The sequence below is a fragment of the Aristolochia californica genome, unplaced genomic scaffold (assembly GCF_029961685.1).
Source record: "Aristolochia californica isolate CCGP_79_NKW_82.1479 unplaced genomic scaffold, dmAriCali1.0.hap1 SCAF_6, whole genome shotgun sequence".
Lineage (NCBI taxonomy): Eukaryota > Viridiplantae > Streptophyta > Magnoliopsida > Piperales > Aristolochiaceae > Aristolochia > Aristolochia californica.
The window spans coordinates 3894409-3910984 of NW_027182257.1; the positions used below are offsets into that span (position 1 = coordinate 3894409).

Below are 16576 nucleotides of genomic sequence, written 5' to 3' on the forward strand. Positions count from 1 at the left end.
TCTGAAAAATCCTAATGCGACCCAAGGCCAACGAAATCTGGGGATTTTAGCCGTTGGATTATCTTGTCTAAAGGATATTAGATAAGCAGCAAATTCCTGGGTTCAGATCGGCTGATTGAAACCGAGAGTGGCACCAATACGTAATAAAATATGTAGCAACGAAGATACACCATTGCTCCACAAATGGACCCAGGGTATATACCAACTTTAAGTGTATATACTCAATTTTAGAAAAATATACCATGGTTGATTGGTACCCAAGTTAACCATTACCAGGATTTACAAATGGACCTATGGTACGAGAGGTGAAGATGACGATCAAATTTTCGTTTTGTCGAGTAACCCCGCCCTAAAAGTGTTTCGATCATCTCTCTTTTGATTCTTCGAAATTTACAGCCCGAGGGTGCTCGCTATTTACGTGCGTAACCCTTGGCGCACCACAGGCGACGTCTCAGCCGAATTACATAGAGGGGCCGCGCGCAGAAGACGCTTCCCTTCCCAGTTCCCAGTTCCCAGTTCCTAGAAATCAACCCACGCATCGTCTTTCTTGCCATGACGGCGGCGACAACAGCAACGAGCTTGCCATGGCACCCCTTCTTCTCTGCAAATACGCACTCTCGGTCCTCCGCCCTTCTGACAAATCCATGCTCCTCCTCGCGTCATGTTAACATTCAAGCGTTCAAGCGAAATGACTTCGATGGGTTTGCGAAGAGGGTGGCGTCAGGGGAGGCCTTCAGAGACGCCTGGCGGAGCGCTAACGACGGTTTCGAACGCTTTCTCTACGACGCTCAGAAGGCTGCCCAGCGGTTCGACCGTCAGTACTCCGTCTCTCGCCGTTTCGACTCCTTTGCTCGCTCCGCTGCCTCCCGCGCTCGCGAGCTCGATCAGGATCTTGGAGTTCAACGGAGGTGGCGGACATTTACAGTAGATTTCAGTAGAAACTGGCCCCGGGTAAGTGATTTCTTTTTAATTGCTTTCTCAAACTTGGAGTTTGAAATGCTCGGACTGTGTTATTTGGGGGTTTGCGGTTTTTCTTAGCATATCGCTCCGAAATTTAGGTGTCAAGTTGTGGAAATTAACTTGTCCAATTGGAGGGTCTGGAGCATTGGATCAGGTTATCCGTGTATTTCTGGACATAAGGTTGTGAAAGAGTAACCGGAATCGTTTATTAGCATGAGGTTTATCAGTTACAGTTTTGCTCGAATTTGAGGACTTTAGTGTAGGACTAAGTGAGAAGCCTTTTTCTTGTTACTTTGTTTAAGGGACTTCAGCCTCTGTTTCGAGGACCTTAGACTCTTATCTGGGACAACGTGAAATGGGTTCCGACCTTGGCTTTTCTCAGAGGAAGCATCATTTTTCAAGGACTGTCGTACTATTTTTTGTGCATTTTTATGTTTCTTTGTTTTCTCCTTTAAATACACTTGTCCAGACCTTAGCCAGCCCTCATCATCAAATTTTATCTTATCGGGAAAGCCCTCCTTCATGCATCTGCTATTTGCATGGGATTATGGTGATTTTGTTTAGATGTTCCTTCTGTAGGAATTTGAATTTTTTTACTACCCAATGCTGGATAGATGGGATAAGGAGATGATGATGATATTATGCTAAGACTGACTTTGATATTCCATTCATTTTATTAGAGTAACGAGATAGGCATCTGATCCAGGTCATGCTTATTGTATTGAATAATATATTGTTTTTGTAATTTCTCTTACGCTATCTTTCTGACACAGCAAATAGTTGAGAAATTTAGGGTTTCCTTGCTGAAACCCTAAAGGGCACAAAGGGAAAAGATGAAAGAGCCAAAGCGGCTGCTGGAATTCTTATTTCTCTTCACTAATTGATGCCCATTACAACCCTAAATTGATACTTAAGACAAATCATTTTCAAAGAAATCAAAATAACCCTATCGGTTATAACTTATGAAGGGTAAAAATGTCCTAAACCCTTAAATGCGAGATAACAGAAAAATTAATGAAAAATAAATACTCTAAGCGATCAGAATTTGTGTCTCATTTCCTTTTCTTCTTATCGAGCTTGGATCTATCAAGTGTATTCAACTACTCTTTGACTTGCTTCTCTACATCACTTTCTTTCCACCTTGGAATTTGGATATACTTGATTCTCCAATTAAAAATGGTACTAAATTATCTTTTGTCCTTGCAGTACAGAAGAGAGTTGAGTGGATTTCTGGAATCTCCTCTGGGCAAAACATCTGCTGTGAGTTCCCTGATTGGTTCATAGTATTTTTGTATAAAGCTATCTGGAGTTCTTTTTTTCTTTCTTTTGCTACTACTTCTTGGAAAATTTTCTCCAGTCAAATACACTTTTCAGACATTGAATCCATTATCTTGTAGGAAGTAATTCAGTTTTACAATAAGGTTCCAACATGAACATGGGAGTAAACGTCTCCATATATGCACTTTGTGGCTGTTAAGTTGAACCACATAGAAGTTATTTTAATATTTGTTTACCAAGAACATAATATTTTTGCATCAATTTAAGTTCTTACAAAGAAATGGACTTGGAAGCTTGGAACCCAAAGAAATGCCATTTGAAGACACTTGATGATTGCAAAGCTTTACCTCCAAAGTGGCATGAGATTGCTTGTTGACATGCCAAAGAGGAAATTCTCTCCAATTTGGCAGAATTTCATTCATCTCCTTCCAGTGGTGCAAAGAAATTTGATGGTTTTTGTGGGAAATGGTGCTGAGACAAAATTCTGGTTGGGCCTTTAGCTTTGAAATCAGCCACTAAACTGTACTTTTCTGAAACTCTTCTCAATCTCCCATTCTCCCTTCCTCTAGTATTCAGATTGCTCGAGCTCTCGATTTGGGATTTAGAAACAATGGCGCTTCAATAGCTGGAAATTTATTTTCTGGAGGAATCTCAAAGATGAGTAGTCAGATGATCTATGCAGCCTTCTTTCTATCCTTGAGTGTTTCATTCCCCATCCAGGCAACAAGGATACAGTGAACCCCGACCTTTTGGGAATTTTTGAAGTCTGCAGTGCTTACAACATATTGCTTGGGAGTAACTCTGAAATTCTCCCAGCTTATATTGCTCGGAAGTTAGAAGGGCAGCACACAGGAATTTTTTTTTGCTTGGAGTGCACTCTTGGGCTGAATCCTCACCTTTGATAACCTAACCAGAAGAGGTGTGCGGATTAGCAGTAGCATGTGTGCACTGTGTGGTGCAGATGATGAAACTATCAACCACTTGCTCTTACATGGCATGTTTGGAAGAGATGTCTGTTCTTCTTTTCTAGAAAAATTCGGCCTCCACCGATGTTTCCCTATCTCTTTCAAAGGCTTCATCCAGCAAATGATGCCCGCCAGTCTCCCCTTGCTTGGAAAACTCATTTGGAACGTCTGCCTCTCCCAAATTCTGTGGAGGATATGAAAGGAGCATATCAGTAGCAAATTCTACAGTCAGGAAGATTATTGATGATATAACCTAGCTGGGTATTTTTTGGGTGTGCAGCTTGTCTCATTTCCAGAGCATCTCTGGTGGATTGATCAGAAGTAGCTGGAAACTTGTGGATAATATGTCGGGACTCCAACATACAATAGTGGTCGAATGATCTGCCCCACCTTTGGCAGAAACAGGTTTAAAATAGCTAAAAAACCCCACCCTCGATGTTTCCCTATCTCTTTCAAAGGCTTCATCCAGCAAATGATGCCCGCCAGTGTCCCCTTGCTTGGAAAACTCATGTGGAATGTCTGCTTCTCCCAAATTCTGTGGAGGATATAAAAGGAGCATATCAGTAGCAATTTCTACAGTCAGGAAGATTATTGATGATATCACCTAGCTGGGTATTTTTTGGGTGTGCAGCTTGCCTCATTTCCAGAGCATCTCTGGTGGATTGATCAGAAGTAGCTGGAAACTTGTGGATAATATGTCGGGACTTCAACATACAACAGTGGTCGAATGATCTGCCCCTTTTGGCAGAAACAGGTTAAAAATAGCTAAAAACCCTCTGTGATGTACAGGCCAAAAATAGCAAATAAAAAAAAAAGCTTTGTTGGAAAAAAATGTTTTTTTTTATATGAAATATTTAATGAAATATGTTTCACAATCATTTGAATTTTTTTTATTTGTTCTTTCCACATTATCCTGAGTTTCCATAAAAGCATTTGGCGTTTCCTACAATAAAAATGAAAAAACGCATTTAAATGACAATATATAACATATAAATACCCTTATTATTTTATAAAATTTAAGATAATATATAAGAATGTGATTATGTAAAATTTAAATTTCAGTAATGTATTTACTTATTGTGGGGTATTTTTGGATGGTTCATCTTACTTTGCTAGATCATTTGTTACATTGGTGATTGTATTGATGTGCGAAAAGAACATTAAACATAAAATTTATTTTTAATAATCAGAAACTGATGAAACCTTGGTCCTTTAGGCTTCGATGGAACTTTTAGATGACATGATGGTTCTGTTGCTCTGTCATTCTGAGGTCCACTTGATCAATCTAATTCAAACACTGCAGAAATAAGTGCTATGCTCCAAGTCCTTAAGCTGTACCAGGAGCACTTCTCTGAACCCCCAGAGGTGGAAGGTGGTTATAAGGCATTTATAAGCTGGTGCAGGAGATCTCTGGAGACATTAGAACTCCTTTTACCAGATTGTAACCTTTCAAGAAATGTTGTTTGTAGTTGGTTTCACAAAAGTAGGTATGCTAGTGGCCTAGCTGATAAGCTAGCCAAGGAAGGGGGTGATCACCACTCTCTCACTGTTCTGGTCAACCCCTCTTAGTGCTTATATTGCTGTTTGTATTCTCGTGCTTTTGCCTGTTGACTGTTAATTGAATTCACTTTAAAGGGTTATTACAAAGAAATGGCCGGAGCTCAGGTTGATCAGATATTAGTCTTCTCTTCTTCTTTCCTCATCTCTTGTTCTTCTCTCTCTCTCTCTCTCTCTCTGACTACCTACCTCTTTCTTCTTCGTCGTCTTTTTCTTTATCCCCACCGGAGTTCAGGTAGATCAGATATTAGTCTTCTCTTCTCTCCTTTTCTTCAGTCACTCTCTCTTTCTATCTCTCTTTGTCTCTCTCCCTCTTTCTTCTTCTTCTTCTTCCTCTTTTTCTTCATCCCCTTCATTCTGTCTCTTCATATTGTACTTCCTCTTATTTTCAACACTTAAATCTCCAACATTATATTATTTCAGGGGCTTAGTCTTGAAATCTTGTAAATGTAGTGGAAAAGTGGACAGTAGTCACTGGAGCTTAATAGTCTTGAAAGTTAATACGTGTGTTTACTTGTGTTCGTTGTAGTATAGCTGTTCGATGTCTCTAATTCTCATCCATTTATGATCTCAGTTTCATTGATTTCACAGCCAGCACTAGGAAGATTATTCTGTCTGAGATTGAACTCCTTGAATCTTTTTTTGGGTATTTGTCTTTTCTTGAAATATGTCCTGCTTTCAAGCAATTTTGTGTGCATCCTGTTTTTCCTTGAATGCTTTTTGAAATGCTTACTTGGTACAGTACAAAGTGTTGGAGTGTATAAGAGATAATTTTGGCACAATTATAGTCTTCAGCCATATTTGATAATGACACTTTGCTTGACTATAGAGTTTGAGAATTGGAATCTGCCAACAGTTAGGAAATTGCTGCTGCACTTGGCCGTTGAACCTTGGTTTATGTTTTTGACTTTAAAGCTGTCCTAATTCAAATGCAAAGTCCTCTGCTTACTCTTCTTTACTTTTTCTTTTGCAGACAATATTCTTCCTATGGTTTGCATTATCTGGATGGTTGTTTAATTTTATAATTTTGGCAACTTGGGTATTGCCATTTGCCGCACCTCTTCTCATCGGAGCTGTTGCCAATAACTTTGTGATTGAGGTAATTCTATTATATTGCATACTACAATTGCTTTGTTATTGAAATTGTTACAATTTTCTCTAGATTGATGGTATCAAGATTGAAACTGTTACTATCAAGATTGATGGTATCGAGTGGGTTTTTAAGAACTGAACTTGGCCTACTACACTCCCTCTTCCCAAGGCATCAGAGAGTTTAGGAATGAAATCTCAACTACAGAGAGAGTGAAAAGAGTGGAAGGAAGCTTCCTTCCTTCCTTTTTCTTTGATTTTAACACAGAGCTGCTCCTCTCTGCTTGTACTGAGAGGAGTTCCCTCCTCTGTACATGGCTGAGAGAACAGAGGGAACCTTCCCTCCCTCCGTAAAAAAAGAAGGTCAACTTCTATCTGTCTAAACCCACTTCATTGCCTTAGTTTTGTGAGTGGATACATAAAAAATTAGCTGTACTTCTCTAAGTACTGCAATTGAGTATAACAAACAGTACTCAAAATAAGCCATACAGGAAAATATGACTTGATGGGTTTTCCATACCTGCAGTAAACTAGCTTCACCCGCTTCAGATGTTAACATATTGATGTCAAAGTTACCTTGAAGTGAACTTTCAAAGTTGAGGCATGTTTGCCTCACTGTTGAGTTACCTTTTTCTGGAAGTGAACTTTCAATTTTGAGGCTTGTTTGCTTGTCATCATCCCCTTTTAATTTTATTTCTCCTGTCAAACTACTGATATAGGGAGCCTGCCCGGCTTGTAAGAGGCAGTTCAGGGGTTATCGTAATCAAGTCATCCGTTGCACAAGCTGCAGAAGCATTGTATGGCAGCCTGGAGACGAATCTTTTAGAGGCAAAGACTCCCGCTCTTCAAAGTCAGGGCCTGACATCATCGATGTTGAGATTGAAGAGAAATGAGAGATACACAGTGGGAGTTACTGCTGGGTGAGATCTGCCTGTTGGCTTCAGATGCAGTACATGTTATTGCTCTCGAAGATAGAAAATGAATGCACTAATGAGCATATATGTATCAATACTATCTGATTAATTGTAATGTTAATATGACTGACATTCTTCTGTACATTCTTGCAAGTATAGCACTTGTTTGTATGTCAGCCATGGCCATTACTAAGAAAGGAAGAATTTTTGTGTTCATTTTTTAATTGAACTGTTTCTGTTACATCTCAGGAGAACAGGTCAAGTATCTGCGTTTGAGCTTGGCGGTCGTGAAACATACCCATTCAGGTAATCAAATAATTGGGTAAAAATAAAATTTACCGAATTTTATTTATTTAATAAACATTAAACAGATGATCAGGTAAAATTATTTCTGCCTTCATTAAAAACCCATAAATACATAACGAATAAGATTAACAGATGATCTGTTTGATCGATCAATCATCCCTACACCTCCCCTTTATTCTTCCTGCCAAATTTAATTAATAACCAGATCACAAATACTTAATCAATGATTCTAAATCTAATAAATGAAGGGCTTCTGTTGAGTTTGTATTATTCATCTACGAATCCACTTGAACTCCTGAATCATAAACGCTTCCTGGTTGCCAGTCACCGGGGATGTTATTAATGGAGGCAACCCATGTTTCTTCCCCGTCTTCACCGTCGCTAAACAGCATCCTGACTGCCAAAGGCCCCTTCGGCGGCGACACCGTCGTCCACACCGCACCATAGCTCCGGTCCAACAGCTTGCACACTTGATTCTGAGTCTGAATATTCCATCAAATCGGAAGATTAAGTGTTAAAACAGTATTAAGATGCAACCGATCGAGTTTTTAAAGAGAAAAATTACCTCACAGAGCTGAACAACAATCGCATCTTTCTTTCCCTGTTGGTACCATAAGGTGAAAGCCAGATAGTTGGGGTAGTTGCTGGCTTCGTCTATCTTGAACATGATGTTCTTGTTTGGATACCTGCAAGAGACACTGAAACAACCAGGCCATGCTTTAGTCTTTCTTTCTGGTTTACTTTTATTTCATTTTCTGGTTTACTTTTACATACTATATCTATTGGATTTTCTCCGAACTCGTTTCTACGTAATATTCTACGTTTAATTCAGGTTTTTTAATGAGAGGTGAGCGTCATTAGAGATTGAATATGATGAAGGTGCATGCCTACCGTCTGTATTCGATATCAACAACGCCAAGAGCGAGGAGGGAGGCGGCGGAGTCGTTGGTCTGAGCCATCCGGCCGAAGGCCCGGCGGCTGAGAATAAAGTCCGTCCGGTCACTAGATCCACTGTCAGTAATCACCACAGTCACTCCTTTGTCTGAGCAGTAGTTGGGGTTGACGCACCTCACCTGGTTAATTAATCACAGTCATGCAGATCGAAGTTAATTAAGCTGCCACCGATATGAACGTAATATCCTCTCTTATTCAACTGTGCTGAATCGGCTTACCTGGTAACAATCTCCGCAGCCCACGCCGTTCCTGTAGAGGTCGGAGGCCGCGGATACGTCGCCGCCGTTGACAGTCGCTCCAAATGTGCCGAACCCGCATGCTCCGGCTGCAAAATTAATCAAACAAGTTGATTCTGTTTTCTGAGCGGAAAACTATAAAACTCCAAAGAGAAGTGAAAGGTAAAAATTGGGAGGAAGTTGGTGTGAGCTCACTTTCTGTGCCGGCCTCGTCGGAGTTGGGGTAGTAAGCTGCTCGTGATTGCACAAAGCAGTCCTTACAAGTGGCCGCTCTCGCTGGAGATTGAGTTAAAAGGAAAAAGAACAAGATGCAGGCAAGGAGTTTGAAAGAAGGCGCCATGGAGAAGAGAACGAGAGAAACGGAGATCATCAATGAAGAACGTAGTTGCGAGTGATGAATGAAGCTCGGAGTTGGGTGAGTATTTATAGCACAAAGAACACCCATTCGCCAACCTCATTTCCAAGTTGGTAGAACTTGGACCTAGACATTCCGTTACAAATTTGAACGAATGGTTCTGCAACAGGAATGACAGCTACCTTCTTGGACTTTTCTTGAATTTGCTTAGTCGATTAATGCTTTTTTCCTTTTTTCTGAACGTAAAATAATGTTTATAAACTATATCTTGTCGATGGAAACGATCAGAGATCTGCACTGTAGCAGTATCTAAAGTGATTATAATACTCGTCGTTATTCCATGGATTGGAAATGCAAGTAAGGTCAAGTGTGAAAAAATGAAGGATTAAGCACCTCCCTACAGTGGAAACTTTGGCAGCCATAGGACTTGCCTAACCAAGTCAGAACACAGAAAACAACTTTACGACCTAGACAAGGAAATCCGTTGAGCTGGAAACTACTCAGATATTTCTTCAGCAACTCACAGTTTGGTGAGCCTGCACCAGGCATTCAGCTCAGGTTAGGCACGTCCACAATCGCTGTTTCTCCATCAGAGTTTTGAATTCTGTCAAGTTTGGAAGATACCCTTTCAGGTTCTTCTCCCTGGGATTCCAGAGAGCCCTTCATTATTTACTAATTTCAGTTCGAGGAAGAGGAAGATGCCTCTTGGCTCTGTGACTGTCATGTTTCCTTTTTTTCTGGTTCACTGCACGAACTCCGGGAGGAGGGGCGGCGCAAGGGGAAGCTCCTTGGGTCTCTGCCCCATGAAATGGACTTCCACAAAGTTATGTCACGTAAGCTGTGACATAACTGAAGTATACTTCCACTTAGGGTAAGATTCCGAAGCTCAACTTGTGCCCCTTCCCAAACTTCTCAATTTGTATGGCCCAATTCCCCTTCTCACTGTGGATGATGATCCCTATAGTCATGGAGTGATGATCACCGGGGACCTCATATATATATAGTTTATTCATTCCTACTGAAAGTTCAAAACAGGTTTAAAACCGAAAATGAAGTCTAATTTGAGACCGATATCTTAAATAAAATTCTGAGTCTCAAATGAGACCGATATCCAACACTCATTGCAGAACGTCATGCGTGGGATGAGTACGTTTTACACTTTACTCGGTTCACTAAAATAATGATCTTCTCATGAGGATGAGTAATAGATAAAAACATAGGCAATAGAGTATATTTTTTAGTTTCCCTTATATAAGAAAAGCAAAGCAAGATAATGATTCAGTCACACAGACATATACTTAGGAATTGCGTCACTGTAGAGACAAGAAAAGAAAACACAGTCATGATGGCATGGCCTACCTTCAAAGAATCCTTATCTTTGAAGAAGCAGCGTAGCCTGAAAGGGAAGATGGGCTGTGAAAAATATTTTAGGGAGAGCTGGTTTTCTTCGTTACAAGATGGAAGTCATGAAGAGAGTTCGTGGGTGATCAGAAAAGATGTAAGTTATGAACTGGTTTGATTCTGGGGACATGAAACTCATTGCGATTTTGACGTAGGAGACTGAAAATGGCTGCTCTTTCTTACGTGTTTGAATGCTCAACTTTGAATGCCATGGTAAAAAAAAAAAAAAAACTTGGAATCTGTTTGATACACTTCAGATAAGATCATTTTTCACACTGTGATTAAAGATATGTTCACGAGGAGAAAAAACTGGCTGCGTCAGCCTCCAAAATGGAAAAAAATGACTGGTTTAAGTTAAATCAGATAAACGAGGTTAAACCAGCAATCACACTGGTTACAAATTCCCCCCAAGAAAAAGCTTTGATGATTATTCTTCAAGATTTCAGATGCGGCTGGCATCAACTGAAGAAGTCGAACATTGTTTTGTTGATTAGCAACCAATAACGATAGACACCAGGACAAACCTGACAGTGCAAGAGGGAGGCTCGATTTGACAAGAACAAATGGAGGCGGTTGGTCGAAGTTTCAAATCGACAGGGACTACACACCCAATGGCGATGTAATGGAAACTCACAGTTTATCGCAATTTTTTGGGTGCAGTAACTGATGGTTCTGCATGCTCTCTTCCCATTGCAGTTGAAGAGATTCTTACGATAACTTGTGAATACGAATACTATTTTCATTTCCGGGTTAATTATTTTTTATGAGTTATTATTAATAATGCTCAGGTTTTATTTCACAGAGGTTGGAGAAAAGCCTGGTTGACACTAATGGACACTGAATTGAAAATTTTCAATGCAGTAAATTGTTCCACATCGCTGAATAAACTTAACCGATAATACTTATCCGTAATCCCAAAGATAATTCTGATCTTGTGTGATAGAGATAATGGATCCGTAATTTCAACGATAACTCTTATCATGTAATTCAAAATCTTATCTATCTGTAAATTATAAATATTTGTCTTATGAATGTAAAACATGGAGAAAATATGTTCTTCTTCCTTCTAATTCTTCTATATGGTATCAGAGCAAATTGATCTTCTGCATCTACCATCATCCGAATTTTTTTCCGCTTCCACTGCGTCTCCAACCATAACTCCCTTCCCAATGCATGTTTGCTTCTCAATAGACACCTCTGTCATCGCTGTTAGTCGACACCTCTATTGCCATCGTCATGACTTCTCCTTCTTCTCCCAACCTTCTAGTCGTTGTGAGTTGTTCACCCGATCTGTACCTCACCTACATCTAGAGAGAGAAGGTTAGCGACGCTTCTCTCCATCACCGCTGGTCGTCGTTAGAAAAATTCAACGCATCCATGGTTCCCGTCGTCACCTCCGAACAACCAACATCGTCATCAACGTAACCATAAGCCAGGTAATTCGTCGAGTCAATTATGTCTTTCCCCTTTCTATAGCTCATCGCCAATGTCAACAAAACTTTCCGGTGACCGGTCCTTCTTCGCCAATCCGCCATCCATGAAACCTACGAGCTGCCGCTGACGCTCAACATCATCTCTAAGGGGAAAGTCACCACAACCGCAACTAAAGGCTCGCCACCACCGTAGCTAGACCCCGAGGTCCGTTCGATGCAGTTGCATCTACCTTTGCTCGTCAGAAATTCTTCCCTGTCGCAGACCTTTGGTTTGAGTTTCGATTAATCAGAACTCTAATTAATTGAAGTCTTAGAGAAGAGGCCAACGCACGTGCGCAATAGTGGAAAAAAATTACACTGCCCTCAGCAAGTTCCACTTTGACGAAGTCCAACATATTTCTCTTAGTGGTCTTCCAACTTGTCAACAAAAACTTATTCTTTCCTAGTCATCAGAATCTATGCTCATGGCTGATGGTTGACACTGGCCTTGACCCTACCTCGGATGTTGCTAGTGGTTTTGTGCACTTGGACACATTGTTTCACAGAGTATTGTCTTTCGTCAGATGCATCCACTATAGCCACCACTGCCAGCTCCTCGTCCAACTCCTCAATGGCAACTACACCTTACGATACAATGGCAACCACAACATATCTGCAACCACCACTTCTCCTGCTAATTCTACTTGGTTTTTGGATAGTGGCGCAATGCATCATGTTACCACCAACTTGAGTAATCTCTTTGTTCACACTCCTTATAACAATACTAACGATATTGTGATTGGTTATGAAACGGGTCTTCCTATTACTCGTAACGGTTCCAAATTTTTCTCTACACCCTACCTCACATTTTTTTTAAATAATATTATTTGTGTTCCTACCATGAAAAATAATCTTATTTCTATCTACCAATTCTATCAATCTAATCATACTTTCATTGAATTTTTACCTACTTATTTTCTTGTGAAAGGATCTTGGCATGGGGGCAATACTTTGGCATGTTCAAACTAAAATTGGTGTGTATGAGTGGCCATCGTCCTCAACCCAGTCTTCATCGTTAGTAGCATTTTCTAGTGTCAAGACCACTTCATTTGCATTATATCATAGCTTAGGTCATCCGTCCTCTCCAATTCTAAGACACATTGTTTCTACTTTTCAGTTAGATTAATCACATCCTTTGAATTCTAATTTTAATTACAATTCTTTTTAATGCAATATGAGTCACAAATTATCATTCTTCCACCCTTCTCTTGTCTCTCTTCCCCTCTTGACATTATTTTCTTAGATGTTTGGACCTCTCCTATTTATTTTATTGATGATTTCAAACATTATGTTATTTTTATCGATCACTTTACAAAGTATATATGGTTTTGCCCTTTTAAACGAAAATCGCATATATTTAATACATTGTCCGATTTAAATATCTTATTGAAAATTTCTTTGGTAAATGGAATAAACATTCTATTCTTGGTGGTGGTGGTGGGGGGGGGGGGGGGGGGGATATATGAATCTGTGTCCTCTCTTCTGGCTACTAATGACATTTCTCATCTCATGTCCCCTCCACGTACACCTGAACACAATGGGTATTTTGAATAGAAATAATAGATAATACTTATTTGGAATCTCAAAGATAATTCTTATCTTGTATGATAGAGATAACGAATCCGTAATCTCAACGATAACTCTTATCATGTAATTCAAAATCTTATCTATATGTAAACTATAAATACTTGTCTTCATGAATGTAAAGCATGGTGAAAATATTTTCTTCTTCCTTCTGAGTATTCTATACTTAGAAGCTTTTTGCACGACCGTGGTAAACAAAGATTTAAACCAATTAACTTGGTTTTTGTTTATCATTTCGGGCTTTTTCCTTCTTCTTTCAAAACCAAAATCAACAAAGCGTTTGAAATCAGTTCAAACTTAAAAATGGTTTGAACCATTTTTTTCTTTTCAATTTAATCTTTTCACTCATTTTCACTTACAATGTCATTAAGAAATTTATTTTTATTTGGATTTGTTTTTGCTTCTTCCTTTTAATAAAAGTATTTTTTTAAATTCTTTAATTATTTATTATTTTAAAATTTTTATTTGAAAATTTAAAGTAGCTATGACTTCTTCTTGCTCTAGCTTTGAAGAATCTTTTATTTATTTATTTATTTATTTCTCTCCAATTTTTAATTTTTTTAATCAAGCTTCTGTTTTTTGTTTTACGAAAGATGTCAATAGGTTCCTAAAAAGTTTTAGCAAATAGACTTAGCTTTTCATGGCCATTTTTCAATCAAAGTGCCAATTTAGAGATTTTTTCAAGATTTCAATTATACTATGTGTAGAACATTTGTTCATTATGTCGGCACAATTTATTGGAAGACTTAATCTACTCTTGTCTATTTTATTTTATATTTATGTTTATTTTTAAACTTGATACTAGGGAATTGTGTCTCATTTTTCCTAAAAACTATTTCTTGAATTAAATTTTGTTATAAATTTATGTCAATTTTTTATACAATTATGAAAAATTCTTATCTCTCCAATAAAAGCTGCGTGAATTTTATTAAAATTTAAATTTTAATGCTTTATTTTCATTCTTAAAAAAATTCTAAACAAATTGAACAATTTAAAAAATCAAATGCAAGGCCTATCACTAGTTTGTTTGGGCTTGATGTGGGGGCTAGTAAGAGGGAAAATGTGGTTATAATGGTTTACAAGAAGAAGAGTAATCTGGGATCCAAATCTTCTTTTTTTAATTGAGATCCAAATCTTGGAATTCATTCTTTTGTTTAAATTCATTGTAGGTTCAAAGTTCAAGCTCTTGTTTTGGGATTTAAATTTCATTTTTTGGAATTTTTATTCATTATTTTGAATTTCTTTGGTAATGTCTCTTTAATACTTTAGAATTATGGGGGATTTATTTATGTCACTTTATTATTCAAAATGATTATTTGTAATTTTCAAGTATTGTTTCACCTCTCCTTTTTTTTTGTCCTTTTTCTTAAGGGTTTGAGAGTCCTATTCCATTTATTAGTATATTTGTATATTACAAGTTTAGACTATTATTATGTTAATGAGGGCAAACAATGGTACAAGATTTTAGATGTATCAACATGTATCAATTTTTTAGGAATAAAAAGACTCATTTTGTGCATAAGTTGTGAGAAAAAAACTTGGGGATTTATGTGTTTGGACTTGAAATTCAATTTAAGATCGATAATAATACTAGACTTGGCATGTCTACAATTATTTTGAATTTTTTTCAGTGGATGTGGAATTTTGATTAATTCAGCAAGAAATCTTAATATGTTTAGAATAAGTTAAAAATATTTAAATGTATTGGTTTAAAGTTAAATATGTTTAAATTTTAATTATAAATAATGCTTTTAAATTTATATAATTTATAAAATAAATAATATTATTATTGTATGTTGTTGAATTTATATTATTTAGATATAATAATAAATCTAAACTATAATATCTTCATATTATTTAAAAGATTTCATAACGTGAAATTATCATTTTAATAAAAATTATATTCATTAATTAATAATAAAGCAAAGATATAATTATTTACTTCATTATTGAATAGTTTAATTTTTAAGAAACATCTATTTAAATTGTTTAAATTAATAAATCTAATTATTTAAATACATATCTTATAATTAGGAATAAATATATTCAATTTATTTAAATTTATACGACCATTTAAATGTATATAAAAATTATAATAATATTATTCAATTTCACACTTAAGTAATTACATAATTCACATAAATGTCGAGTATGATTTATTATTATTATTATTTTTTGAAATTATAAGATTTCTTCTTAGGAGGTTTAATTACTAACATATAATTAGGGTAAAATGCAATAACTTTATTGAAAATTATCGACCTATTTTAATTTATATAAAAATTATAATTATATTATTCAATTTCACACTTAAATAATTACTTAATTCACATAAATGTTGAGTATGATTTATCATTTTATTTTATTCTTTGAAATTATAAGATTACTTCTTAGGAGGTTTAATTAATAACATATAATTAGGGTAAAATGTAATGAATTTATTGAAAATTATCGACCTATTTTAATTTATATAAAAATTATAATTATATTATTTAAATTAAAACTTATTTAATTTAAGTCATTATTTCAGATAAACAATTAATAGGATTTAATATTTAGATTCAAAACCTTTAGTTAGAAAATAAATTCTTAGTAATTTAATTAATAATATTAAATAATATTTTAATAAAATAAAATAAAATATAATAGCTTTAAGAATTATATATTTTTTTAAATATAAAAGTTATTTATTTTGTTGAACTATTTTTTATGTCAATTATTATATAATAATAATTTATTATTATTATTTATAAATGCATAAAAAAATCTAATTTTATCAGTTTAGTATTCTATATTCTAAAAATATTTATTCTTGAATATTAGTACTAATAATAGATTTCTAGTATAAGAATTTTAGTGAGACAATTATAAACATGCTAAAGTCATGATATAGTTAAGGAAAGGCGACATATATTTGCATAGTGGAAATATTGAACTTAAATTTTAATCAGTATCATGATATGAAATTGCCTACCGATTGTTGGATTCCTTAGTGAAACCCTATATCATACTCAAACTCGGCTTAATTTAGTGAAACTATGTCTTATTTCGAGTTATGAGAATGGTTATTTCACTTAAAAATCAATTTGTATTTTAGGAAAGCTCAATCCTTTTGATTTTTTTTTAAATATGATATAATTTAGAATAAATAAGTTAGAAATTTTTATAATATAGTAATATTAATACTATATGATTTTAATAATTGTATTATAATATCATAATAAATTTATATAAAAATGAAAATTTAATATTGAATATATCATATATTTTTTATATTTTTTATAATTTTTATATTTTTTCAATATCATATTTTCCAAATAAAAATTATAAAGAAATATACCTTTCTAGGAATTGAAGGGACATTATTTTTACCTTCTTTCCTTCAATGGGGCCCAGCAAATCTGCCACGTGGTTGGCCTATTGAAAGAGACGAAAAGCAATTTGTTCACACTACGTGGAAACCCAAAAAAACTCAGCCATGAAAAGTTTTTTCTACGAACGGTCT

The 16576-nt window shown here is 36.1% G+C and overlaps 2 protein-coding genes across 2 annotated transcripts; one reads left to right on the plus strand and one right to left on the minus strand.

Moving 5' to 3' along the window:
- The first annotated feature begins 435 nt into the window (after positions 1-435).
- Positions 436-6959, plus strand: LOC137935128 (uncharacterized). Its single transcript, XM_068779791.1, has 4 exons — positions 436-951; positions 2167-2220; positions 5734-5859; positions 6569-6959. The coding sequence occupies exons 1-4, from the start codon at positions 553-555 to the stop codon at positions 6740-6742; spliced, it is 753 nt and encodes a 250-aa protein (XP_068635892.1). The 5' UTR covers positions 436-552; the 3' UTR covers positions 6743-6959.
- A 385-nt stretch (positions 6960-7344) lies between these two features.
- LOC137934352 (expansin-like B1) lies at positions 7345-8599 on the minus strand. The gene is made up of 5 exons (XM_068778635.1): positions 8455-8599; positions 8242-8348; positions 7961-8142; positions 7635-7767; positions 7345-7551 (listed from the first exon to the last, which is right to left on the minus strand). The coding sequence occupies exons 1-5, from the start codon at positions 8597-8599 to the stop codon at positions 7345-7347; spliced, it is 774 nt and encodes a 257-aa protein (XP_068634736.1).
- Positions 8600-16576: the final 7977 nt, after the last annotated feature.

What these genes read in the sequence shown, in the direction of transcription:
- LOC137935128 (XM_068779791.1), top strand. Translation starts at nt 553, where the DNA reads ATGACGGCGGCGACAACAGCAACGAGCTTGCCATGGCACCCCTTCTTC. An exon ending in CTCTGGGCAAAACATCTGCT is followed by an intron (nt 2,221 to 5,733) that starts GTGAGTTCCCTG and finishes TTTCTTTTGCAG; the next exon opens with ACAATATTCTTCCTATGGTT. An exon ending in CCAATAACTTTGTGATTGAG is followed by an intron (nt 5,860 to 6,568) that starts GTAATTCTATTA and finishes CTACTGATATAG; the next exon opens with GGAGCCTGCCCGGCTTGTAA.
- LOC137934352 (XM_068778635.1), bottom strand. Translation starts at nt 8,599, where the DNA reads ATGGCGCCTTCTTTCAAACTCCTTGCCTGCATCTTGTTCTTTTTCCTT. An exon ending in CGACGAGGCCGGCACAGAAA is followed by an intron (nt 8,349 to 8,454) that starts GTGAGCTCACAC and finishes TTAATTTTGCAG; the next exon opens with CCGGAGCATGCGGGTTCGGC. An exon ending in TTGTTGTTCAGCTCTGTGAG is followed by an intron (nt 7,552 to 7,634) that starts GTAATTTTTCTC and finishes TGGAATATTCAG; the next exon opens with ACTCAGAATCAAGTGTGCAA.